General features: G+C 41.3%; 1 protein-coding gene across 9 annotated transcripts in view; it reads left to right on the top strand.

Moving 5' to 3' along the window:
- Positions 1 to 12,681, top strand: part of SEMA6D (semaphorin 6D) — a 584,563-nt gene that overhangs the window by 557,761 nt on the left and 14,121 nt on the right. For all 9 annotated transcript variants that reach the window (XM_025390610.1, XM_025390606.1, XM_025390605.1 and 6 more), the window contains one exon: positions 12,256 to 12,418. In XM_025390610.1, coding sequence (XP_025246395.1) covers positions 12,310 to 12,418 — 109 coding nt within the window. In that variant the 5' untranslated portion in view covers positions 12,256 to 12,309. The remainder of the gene's footprint in view (positions 1 to 12,255; positions 12,419 to 12,681) is intronic.

Consider the following 12,681-nt stretch of genomic DNA (forward strand, 5'->3'; position numbering starts at 1 on the left):
GACTTAAAGTGAAAACCTTGCATAAGAGGTTTTTAATTTTCAGAAAACTTAAGTCGACAGCTTTATCATGTACATAAAATATAACTCAAATAAAATTGACCCAACTTTGAGTAAGACACGATTTTAAGAGCAAGGCATTAATAAGGATCACCCAGACTTCCATAGCCTCAGCCTCCCCTTTCTTCTCTCCCATGGTATCTACTGCCACCTGCGTTTTTTTCTCTTCTGTCAGAATCCAGCATGTTCTGATTCGCTGGGTAAGATCAGATCTTATAAATGTCTTCATACTGGTTTCTGGCTTATGGTATGTTCTATCGTTACTTAATTTATAACTGGAAAAAAGGCCATTGGCCAAAGAAAAGAATTTCCCATTGCAGAATTTCAGGCATAACCCAGCCATTAGTCAAGCTGATTTTCATTTTATATTTGTTTGTTAGGTAGTGAAGAGTCACATAGGATCCTTCTCTGCCAGTCCCGTATACCCACTCTCTAATCTCAGGAATAGCCCTGCTTTTCTTCCCTTTGCTCTGGGAAAGCTGCAAAGTAAGCAGGAATTTCAGTAGTGGAAGTGGGGTGGTTGACAGAAATCATTTAGTTATTTGGCCTGTGTTGCCCATTTCTGGTGGGCAGTTTGTTAATGATGGGTAGGTGTGAAAAGAGGCATCTGTTGCCTTTTATAGAGAACCTCTTGGTTTTGCAGCACCTGAAGCTCATGAACTGGAGGCTAATGAGGATGCTGTGCCAGTGCTGCAGGAGAATGATGGTAGACTCAAGATTTGCTGTTGGGTTGATGGTGGAGAGCTGTTCATTTTGATGTGGCCTGTGTGCCACAACAGAGTCCTGTCAGTGTTCTGCCTTCTTTCTTTATTCCTCCATTCATTAAGTATTTACTGAGGACCTGCCAGGTGCCAGGCCCTGCGTCTGATCCTGGCAGTAAAGAGGAAAATGATCCCTTGAGTAGCACAGCCCAATAGAGAAAATGTGAAAATCAGTAACATTGCTGTGGAGTGATAAGTTCTGCAATAGAAGTATTTATACAATATCATAGTATGACTAGCTGTCCTGAACGGAGCAGTGTGGCTGAAGAGGGAAGAATGAGAAAGGGGAGAGGGCCAGGTAAGTTTTGAGCTGGTGAATAGACAGTTTTCAAGAAGGACATTTTAGAAAGAACAGCGTGTGCAGAAGACACTGCTTTGGGATCCAGGTGGGGACGTATCAGTAGGTGAAATGGAGAAGCTGGCAAGAATAGAATTGTGACGGATCTTGTAAATCTTGGAAATGAATTTAGACTTTACACATAGGCCTTCAGGAACCATTAAAGTGCTTTTAGACAGGGATGTAACTTGATAGCATTTGTGTTTTAGAAAGATCATTCTGGTGGCATTGTGGAGAATGCACTAGAAGTCTAGGAGAACAGAAACCAATGAAGAGTCAATTCTAGACCAATGAAGAGATAGAAGCAATGGGACATACTGACAGGTTCAAAGGAGAGGATGATGGAGAGGGGGCCGTCTAGGAAGACTCCCAGGCTTAAAACACAAGTGCCTGAGAAGGATATGAAAAATAGCAATAACAATAATAATAGTTGTAAATCTTTTTTTTCTTTTTCTTTTTTTGGAGATAGAGTTTCATTCTTGTCGCCCGGTCTGGAGTACAGTGGCACGATCTCAGCTCACTGCAACCTCCGCCTCCCAGGTTCAAGCAAATCTCCTGCCTCAGCCCCTCGAGTAGCTGGAATTACAGGCACACACCACCATGCCTGGATAATCTTTTTATTTTTAGTAGAGATGTGGTTTCACCATGTTGGCCGGGCTAGTCTCGAACTCCTGACCTCAAGTGATCTGCCCACCTCGGCCTTCCAGATTGCTGGGATTACAGACGTGAGCCACCGCACCCAACCTAATTATTGGATTCTTATCAGGCACAAGGGGTTTGACTACATGCTTTATATAGATTATCTCATTCAATCATCGTAATAATATTAGTGCTATTATTATCCTCATTGCAGCCAGGAAAACAAGAAAGTTTGAAAGTGAAGTAACAGGCCCCAAGTCACATGGCTGGTAAATGGTAGTGCTTACATTTGAAGCCAGGTACTCCGAGCTCTAAACCTATGCTCTGCAGGAAATTCAGCAGGAGGAGACATCAAGGCAAAGTATCTTAAGTTCAGTTTTAGACTACTGAATTGAAATTGCCTATATTTTACCAAGGTCAAAATATCTAGCGGGGAGTTGGACAGCTGGATTGGAAGTGAGGAGTGTGGTGTGTGCTGGACGTGTGATCTGAGATTAGGGAACTGGTTGTAGTAAAGAAGGTAGGTGTCATGTGAGCACATCTCTGGAGATCCGGGATGGAACTGGGAAGAACGATATCCAACGGGCAAGCATGTTAAGACAAATTTGGGAAGACGATGAAAAGGAGCAGCTAGAGAGGTGGGGAGAACTAGGGGAGTCAGAGGTAGAGTTTGAAGATCGGATGGAATGACCAGTGAGATTAAATGCCTCAAGGAGATGAAGGAAGATTTAAAATGAGGATTGCCTTGGATTTGGCAATTAGGTGATTGATGCATAGGCATTGAAGTTAGGCTAGAGTAGGCTACAAATACAATGAAAAGTGAGAAAATGGAGAATATGGACTCAGGCTTCTTTTCAAAGAAGCCTGGCTGAGAAAGGAAGTGGGAGAGAGAGAAAGCAGAGGCAGCCTCAAGGTCAGGGGAATGGCTGTTTGTTTATGATGATAGTGACTCGAAATGCTTGGATGTTGAGGAGAAAGAACCCTGGAGCAGTGCGAATTACACCAGGATGTGTATCCCACTAGATAGGGGAAGTAGGAATCCCTCTAGCTGTCAGGAGAACATGGATTCTTAGAGAAAAAACAGGTTTCTACAGTTGTAATTTCGCAGCCCGCTTGTATTGCATAAAATCAGTCCAGATTGGTGAAGTGACTTGTCTCTGGCCACCTAGCCAGTCTGTGACCCCAGATCTCCTAGTTCTTGGCCTCTTTCCTCTCTCGCTGCCAGTGTCGGTGGGAGAAGAATCATCCCTGATTTGTTCCTCATGGTGTGAGTCTCCACTGCTCCCATCAGAATGCACATCTTCACAGATTCTGATGTGTCAGCAGGGCTTCAGCTGTGTGGAAGGTGAGTCACAGAGCTGCTTCATCATTTCCTCCACATGCCATGGGGCAGAGTTTTAGATGGTTAATTATAAAGTGTCAGTAACATAACAGTGCTAGAAGCCTCTTCCTCTAACCTGGGAACTCACATTCCCAGAAGGAGGAAGGGTCTCAGAGTCAAGGGCCTTTCAGCAATCTCCTTATGGCCCACAGTGAGAGAGGATGTATGTATTTGTTCAGACGTGGCACCTGCACACAGAACCTGTGTGCATGAGGTAGGGGTGGGAGTGGGGGAGTAGCAGTGGTGATTTCTTAAATGGAAAAGCCTCTGCTCCTTTAAAACACCACATCAGCCAAGAGTTACTTGGTGAGCCTGGAGGCAAGGAGCACCCATGCTTTTCAGAAGGGCCCAGGGTAGCCTGCCCCAGCTCTACTTAGGGGTCTCCTGGAATCTGTTTATATATAGTGATGATTAATAACCTAGTCTTCTTACCACGCATGGAAGGTGAAAGAAGGCCTGGAATTCAGTGGATATTACCTTCTTCTATTCCAAAGCTTGTGGTGTCAGCCAAGCTGTTATACCATTCTGATTAAATACTGACAGTGATCATTAAGCTCTAAAGCCCTGCCCAGAACACACTGCTTAGAATCTAGGCACACGAATGCTATATAAACCTAAACCTCCCTTTTATAGTTGATCTTAAGTTATAACCCTCCTTGTCTTGGTAGGCTCCAAGGTATAGCAATCAACGTGCTTCTCTTTGCTCTCTCTCAACTTACCTAAATCCACTGCTCCTTTTTTGTTTAGTCTCAGGAGGCTCTCGTGATCCATAGTTGGTAAATGGATAATTCCTGTAACGCCAGGTGCCATCATTCTCATTGACTACAGTGTGAGCAGTGCCCCCTGAAATGTCCTAGACTACAGAGTGAATGGTGCTCTTTGTACCACAGATCTAGTTCCACCCCCTCTTCTTCCTTTAGTTAGTTACAGTATTCTCAGCTAAAAGAGTCCACGCTCTTGGGAAGTGGAAGTGCCGGGGGCCCATCCCCCCTGGGTCTGCTGTCCTCTGTTGTTTGTTTAGCGGTATTAAATCAATCTAAATTAGACTGGAGTCCAAAATGCTAACCTTGCACTAAGAGATTCAGCGGGGATGTGGTGATTCAGGACACGTGGTTCATTCTTCTGTTTATTCCTTTATTCACAGGTGATTCACAGTTGTCTTGGGAATTGACAACTGTGAGATATACTTGACCCAAGGGACTGAAAAAATCTTCCCTAGTTTCTGAAAAGTTAGAGGGACTTAACTAGGCCAAGGACGGGAGGCAGAAAGGGCCATCTAGAGGGAAAGCAGGAGCAAGGCTTGGTAGGTGGCATGACATATTCCAGGGCTCAAAACAGAGGCAGGGTGGTAGAAGCACAGGAAAAAAGAGGGATAGAGGCCCAAGGTGAGACAGGACTCCTTGTGAGAGGGGGCAGGACTCAGAACCTGAAAAGCCTTGAAGGCCACATTTAAAAGATTTGGGCTCCATCCTAGGAGTAATAGAAGGTTACTGGAGGATTATGAGATGCCGTGATTAGGTATATATTCTGAAAAGATCATTCTTGTTGTATCTAGAAAACGAATGGGAGATAAACAGGCAGACAGAGAGGTGGGTAAACCATCAGAAGAATGTGGTATGAGGAAAAGCAAGGAAAGGCGGTGTTTGGAAAAGCTGTGAACTGTCAACTGCATCTAAAGCTACTGAGCAGTCAAATGAAATAGGACTGGAAAATGTCCATTGCCTTTAGGTACCTGTAGATCATCAGTCTCTACTGAGAGAGGAGCTAGAACACAGAAAGTAGAAGAATGAGCAGGAGGTGAGGAAATTATAGCAGAAGAGCAAAATTTGTTTCAGTGCCAGTAAAGAGCAGTGAAGACCCCGGTGATAGCTTGAGTGGGCTCAGGGCTACAGAAGGTATTTTCCTTTTGTGTGTGTGATGAGGGAGACATGGACACATTTCAATGCTGATGGACAGTATTTAATTGGTTAAGAGTTACAGAAAACACCAAAAAGAGAGAAATATAATCAGCGTCTTTTTATTCCAGAAAAGAGTGAAGAGATTGGATTTAAAGTGTATGGGGGGCCGGGCACAGGAGCTCACACCTGTAATCCCAGCATTTAGGGAGGCCAAGGTGGGCAGATCACTTGAGATCAGGAGTTTGAGACCAGCCTGGCCAACATGATGAAACCACACCTCTACTAAAAATATAAAAATTAGCTGAACGTGGTGGTGCACACCTGTAATCCCAGCTACTTGGGAGACTGAGGCAGGAGAATTGCTTGAACCCAGGAGGCGGAGGTTGCTGTGAGCCAAGGTTGCACCACTGCACTCCACCCTGGGTGACAGAGCAAGACATTGTCCAAAAAATAATAATAATAAAATAAAAATTTTAAAAAGCACATGAAAAAGAGTTGATGTATTTGGCAATGGGAAAGGAGAAAATGGAGGAAGCTCCCATGTTACAGCTTTCATGTTCTATGTGAAGTAAGCTGTGGGTCAGGAGGAAAGAATGTAAGTAGCAGAGTATGGAGACAGCAGACCAGGGCCTTAAAGAAAGTGGGAAGTTTACATTTATGGATTTGGGGAGTGGTCTAATATAATTGAGAAACATAGGATCTCCATGGAGTTTTTGATGCTATTTGTAGTTGATGACAAAGAATTCTGTTATATTACTAGCGACTTGTCCCAGAGTGTGGTTGTCTCAACTAGTGCTCAGCTGCTCTGGGGAAGGTGCAGAAGGTGAGTGGCAGAGTTCATTCGAGGTTAAGATGTTGCAAGAAAAGCTGACAAGGACACAGAGGATGGAGAAGTCAGCAGCACAGGCAGAATAATGGACATGATCGACTATTGACTATTGTACCTAAGATGGATAAAGAGGTATGTCAAGATCAGAGAAGACTAATGACCAGCAGAGAAGAGAACAGTTAGTGGGCTGAAGGTCCTGATGAGAAGAAAGTAGAGCAGTATGAGCAAGCTGGAAGAACAAGAGGATAGCATCAGAGCACACAATGCTTTACTTTATGATTCTGAGGCGGAAATCCCCATATGGAACCATGGGCTGAGGCTGGTAAAGTCTTTGTAAAGCTAGAGAACATGACTGGGAAACTATCAGGTAAAAGAGAGGAGGAGGGGCAGGACTTATACCAAAGACTTTTTGTAAGATCATGGAGGCCCAAGGTCTGGAAGACTCATCAGGAAACTAAAAGGAAGCAACTCCACATTCAGATCCTGAGGCAGGAGGAGTAGGAGAGTCTAAGCAGATCCTCTTTGCATAGTGACATCTTGGGACGAGAGCTAGGGGATAGCTTTCAAATCAACATGGTTTCTCTCTGGGTTCTTTGGGCTAGTGATAAAGTAGGTCTACCCCATTTCTACATTCTCATTTCCTTTGAGCTATCTAGTTTTCAGGAAGACAAAGACTGTGTACCACTTTCTCCATCTGGGATTTGTTAATTTCAAATTTGGCCACTATGCTGTAAACATAAAAAGAACTTGTGGCCAGATATGGTGGCTCACGCCTGTAATCCCAGCATTTTGGGAGGCCCAGGTGGGAGAATCACTTGAGGCCAGAAGTTCAAGACCAGCCTAGGCAACGTAGTGAGACCTCATCTCTACTAAAAGTACAAAATAAATTTTTTTAAGTTGAAAAATTTGCATTAACCTTCCCTATAAATTCCCCTGCCCAAAGAACTCGCCTTCAATATTTCTTTTAGTTTGTATCTGGTAACAACAAATCTTTGAGTTTTTATTTATATAAAACATCTTTATTTTGCCTTCATTTTAGAAGACTATTTTTACAGGTTGTAGAATTCTAGGCTAGAAGTTTATTTTCTTTCAACAACTTAAAAATGTCATTCTATGGCCTGCTGGCTTCCATTGTTTCTACTGATAAGTCAGCTGTCTGTATTATTCTTGCTTTTTGGAAGGTAATATATCTTAGTGTTCAATATTTTAAAAATTTTTCCTTGTTTCAACATTTTGAGTATGATGTGTCTTAACTGTTATTTCCTTATATTTAGAACTTCTTAGAATTTCTTTCATGTGTGGCTTATAATCTTATATCGGTTTTGAAAATGTGCGCAGCCATTATCTTGTAAAATATTGCTTCTGTCCATTTCTCTCTCTGCAGTCTCAGGGACTCCAGTATGTTAATCCTTTCACAAAATCCTATGTCTCTTACTCTCTTGTCTGTCTTTTTCAAACTTTTTGCTCTCCATATTTCTGTCTGATAATTTCTATTTGTTTGTCTTCTTACTCACTAATCTTCTCTTCACCTCTGGCAAATATGTTGCTAAACACATCTATTAAGAAGATGTGTTATTTATTGTGCCTTTTTTTTTTGAGACAGTCTCTCTTTGTCACCTAGGCTGGAGTTCAGTGGTGCAATCTCAGCTCACTGCAACCTCTGCCTTCCCGGTTCAAGTGATTCTTCTGCCTCAGCCTCCTGAGTAGCTAGGATTACAGGTGTGTACCACCATGCCTGGCTACTTTTTGTATTTTTAGTACAGAAAGGGTTTCACCATGTTGGTCAGGCTGGTCTCGAACTCCTGACCTAGTGATCTACCCACCTCGGCCTCCCAAAGTGCTGGGATTATAGGCATGAGCCACCGCGCCCAGCCTTGTTGTTGAATTTTTATTTAATTCTCTTTTATAGATTCCAGTTCTCTGGTGAAATTCTCCATCTTGTCATCTTTTTTTCTTGGATAAAAAAAGCACAGTTATTTTCAAAACATATATTTGGTAACTCTAATATCTGGGTTACCCGTGGACCTATTTCTATTGTTTTTTTTTTCTCTCTCTCTCAGTTGCAGTTTTTGGAATTTCTGATAATTTCTACTTGAATGTTGAGCAATGTATGTAAATAATTGTAGTCTCTGGATGATGTTATCTTTTTCTCAAGAAGTGTTATCTTTTCCGGCAAGCAGCTGGAGTGGGAGATTATATCCATTCAGTCTGGGACTTAGCTTACTGGATTGGATTGGAATTTTTGTAAATCATGGTTTACCTCACATTTTTCTCCTCTTCTAGAGTGTAGCTTGTCAGGGGGCAAGATGATAGCCTTTGGTTATTTACTGGTACTCCCTTCTTGGTGGGTCCAAAACTTGTGACTGCCAGAAATTTGACTTTTCTTTATAGCTATACTCTCATTTTTATAGAGCCTTAAGCTCTATGAAATTAGCAAACATAAAATTATAAAAATGTAACAGTATATTATAATATAAATATATTATGTATAATAATATAAATGTAAATATTATATAAAATCATCAAATCTCCATAAGGTAAAATCAAATGCTGAGTTTGGGGCTAAGCTCCATGTACCTCCCTTTTCCCAAGTATCCTGTCACTCACGCCCTGGTTATTCTGGCAGCTCTGAACTCCCATTAAGAGCTTTCCTCATCATATTTAGTATTTAACATTAACAGTGTATGGGAGAAGTTCATATAAAATACCAAAAACTGAATAAACATACCTAGTCAGGCATTCTTGCTCTCTGACTGTGTCACAAACAGGAATGACTTCATGTAGGAATGTTCTTTACCCTAAGCTTGCATGTGAGGAAGACGGTTTCCTCTTTTTAGGAGGCCTGTCCCTCTGTGAAGCTGTGCCTTATCCTCCAAGAATGCTCCTGTCATTGTTAGGATGGTATACATAAACAGTTTGGCAAATATCTGTACAAGATGAAGGAATGAACGTTGCTTTTGTTTTCCACCTTTTTGTGAGACAGGACGTAACCAGAATAGACATGATGATATTCACTAAAATTTACTAAAGACTTACTGTGGAGCAGGCTCTGTGTTAGATGCTTCGTACCGATTATCTCATTTAATCCTAAACAGAGCCTATGAGGTAATAAAGATAGTTCTTCCCATTTCATATTTGATGAAACTGGGGCTTAAAGAGATGAAGTTAATTTAAACAGGGCCCAAGAGCCAGGAAGTAAATGGCACAAACAAGTTTGAACTCAGATTTTTCTAATCTTCAAGATCCATGTTTTTTTCCCAACATTTCATCCTGCTGCTTGGCCTGCCCTTTTCAACATAACTAGTATCATGATTTCATTGACCCCTGGACTCCTGATACGTCTTCTTATATAAAGTCAGAGCTAAGTAGTCTGAGGGATTTACATGCAAAGACATCCCCTTTCTGGTACATTGCTTTCAGGTATTTCCAGATTCTTCCCTCCCCGACCCAGCCTTTGAAATATGTATCACATTAAATGCCTCCATTTATAACTACTATGGCAAGTCTGAATGTTTTTTTTTTTTTCAAAAATACAGCTTTATGCAGAGACAGGAAGCAGTTAGTGGTAGGGCTTTATTTTGGGAGGATTAGAGTGGTAGGGGGTGGGGCATGGGGAGAAATTGCTTTCTGCAGTGTCAGATGAATGAGTTATAGGAAATGATAGCTCAGCCAGCAGCTTGGTGCTTGCTAGTGAGTCAGCAGTGATTCCATCCTCAGCCCCAGTGCTGGGATCACAGCTGAGAGACACTCTTCCTGTTGAGGGCTCCTCCCCACCCACTGTCTGGGACATGGAGGCTCTGCTTACCTGATGTGAGCCCTTCAGTTACCTGTCACGGAGGAGAAGGAGACACAGAACAATCTTTTTGTTTCAATGCAGATGTTTCTACACGTCTTTGGGATTAATTGGTATTTCTAATTCTTTTTCCTGATATCCAACAGAAAGATTCAGTGACTTTCCATCTAGAGAATGATGATGTTTGGGACCGGTGTCAAAGCAGAAGCTAGTTCTTAGGGCAACATTTTATACTTTTATACTACTTCAACTTTAGAAGGTATTTATAAATGATCAAAACAGTATGGAAAAGCAAGACAGGAAGACACTCCTTCAGAAAAAGGGGTAAACAAGGAAAAACCATCTTGTCAGGACAATGGAAACCATGTAGAGGTAGTAAAAAACTAGAACCAAATCATTGTGGTTGTTGGGGTAGGATAGTAGGATTATCGGTGATTGCTTTTTTGTTTTGTTTTATTACTTTATTTTCCAGGTCCAATACATAGGCACATGTTGTAAAATTTATTCTATAAGTAGTCCTTTAGTGTTTTAAAATAACTAGTTGTGAAAAATAACTGGCCAAATAACTTTAATATTTTAGGATATCTTTTCCCCAAGCCCTGATGAGACTCTTAAAGTCAATCTAGTCATACCCAGGATTTTCTAGTAGGAAATGGGTAGAGAGGTCTAACTTTTCTCAGAATTTCCTATGTGCCAGGCATTAGCTTCCTTTTCACTCTAAGAAGGTGCTATTATCCATATTTTACAGATCAAGAAACTAATGCTCAAAGAGATTGAAGGAACGTTCCCAGGCCAATTGTTAGTATGTGGTATAATTTCATCCATGCCCAAGTCCTACTGACTCCAAAGTCCACACTCTTTTAACTTTAGTACAAAATGATGCCACCACAGTTTCCATTCCACTTGCTTTTTGTAAGGCAGTTTAAATATGTTAACATACTGCTGGTTGATCATCCACGAAAAAAACTGTTGCAATATATTATTCTCTTTTTGAAAAACTGGGACGCTAAAATTCACATATACTTGACTTGTACTTTAGTTAGAGAAATATTTAGAGCATTGGATAGCATGCATATCTGTGTGCTTCACCTGAAGTCCATAAAAAAGGCACAGTAAGTACCTGATTTAGTGGTTGGACTCCCCTGGAATTTGGAGTGACTCTCATGATCTCTCCCAAAGTTCTTAGATACGTAAGACTGATGATAAAGTAAATGTTTTGTTGTTCAGAACAGTAGCTGGAAGTGACAGTTTTGGTTGAGGGAGGGGTGTTATTGTTGCAAAGTAGAACACTTACAGCTTCACAAAAATATCCATCTCATTGGCCCAACAGGGCCCTCATTTATCTTTTTGATAAGCTAATAACATTTAAAGATCTCTTCAATTTTTTACTGTTATTATAATGCAATTAATGCTGTGTTTTGATGGCTTTATTGAGGTATTGATATATAACAAATTGCATGTATTTAATGTACAATTTGATTAAATTTAACACCTATGAAACATCACTTCAGTAAAAATGATGAATATATCCATTTTCCCAAACAGGTTTTTGTAATGCTGTATTTTTGAAGGAAAAAAAATTCAGTCATTTATGTTCCCCTTTCCATTTGGTGAAAAGGAGCCTGGACAGGGACCCAGATTATGTGAGTCTGGACTCCAATCTCGCCTTAACTAGCCCCACACAATTCAATGAGCCCTTTAATTATTTTTGGCCCTTGGATTTTCATCTGAAAAATGAGGGAGTTGGACTAGATGGTCCCTAAGGACCCCTACAGCTCTGAAGTTCAATAAAGCTAAAAGGACTGGTGTACTTAGGGTATTGGTTTGTGTCCAAATGGTTTTATGTAAAAACATGGTCTTCCCTAGTGGCCTGGTGTCAGCTGTGCCACTTCATCCCCGCCTTGCTTTGCTTGATTGGTTATCATGGAATCATTGTATTTCTTTTAATTCCCTTTCACCCTGATTCAGGGTCATTCATGTCATTGTCTCCATGTTGGTCTTGCTAAGCATAGGGAAATACTCGACTTAAGAATTTAGGGCTAATGCTTGGGTAATGCTGGGAATTTGGCAACACCATAAGCAAAGAGCTGAGGAGGGATTATGACAGGATCATCAGCCCTCTGGCTATTTTTGAGGCAGCTTGAGCATTTTATGGGGGGCAGAGACAAGCTGTATTAGATATATTTCAGGACTGGGGGAAGGGAAGAGGATTGGAATTTAATTAAAATTCTCATCCCAACTTTGCCCATCTTCTTGCCAAGTCAGCAGCTAGCATTTCTGTTCATGGTTCTGGTGACTCTGCTGTGATGACATATGATTACCTCCAAAATTCTTGTGAATTTGCTGAAAACTTCAATATGCTCGACCAGATGCTTTAATCAGGACTGGCATGCTGCCATCTTTTGCCTGTGTTTTTGGCGATACCTGATCTACCACTGCCAGCATTCCTGGTGGGAAAGGGGATTTGGAGGGAGCTGATGGTGAAAACTGAGCTGATGACAAGCAAGAAACCTATTTCATTGCAGCATAGCGATCTTTCCAAATTGCTTCTGTTTTCCAGGTAGCTCAGTGGCATTTCTGAGCAGGGGCTACCCTGACTTCACCTTGGCCCACCATGAGGGTCTTCCTGCTTTGTGCCTACATACTGCTGCTGATGGTTTCCCAGTTGAGGGCAGTCAGCTTTCCTGAAGATGATGAACCCCTTAATACTGTCGATTATCACTGTAAGTCGTCTCAAGAACAGTCTTCTATTCTGAGAAGGAAGCTTTTCTGTTTTTCATTTTCTAAGCATGTTCATTTTCAGAAAGAGGCAGAGATTTTTTATGTCTTAAACATGAATTTGCATCTGAATTTATCAGTAATCATGTCCTAGCGTTTGGAGAAAACGGGACAGTTTTGTTGGGTGCTTTTCTACAGCAACCCATATATAGGTTATATATGTGGAGTTAAAAGAAAAAGACCATTTGCTGACATTCACTGCCTTTTA

Source organism: Theropithecus gelada, chromosome 7a, assembly GCF_003255815.1.
Source record: "Theropithecus gelada isolate Dixy chromosome 7a, Tgel_1.0, whole genome shotgun sequence".
Lineage (NCBI taxonomy): Eukaryota > Metazoa > Chordata > Mammalia > Primates > Cercopithecidae > Theropithecus > Theropithecus gelada.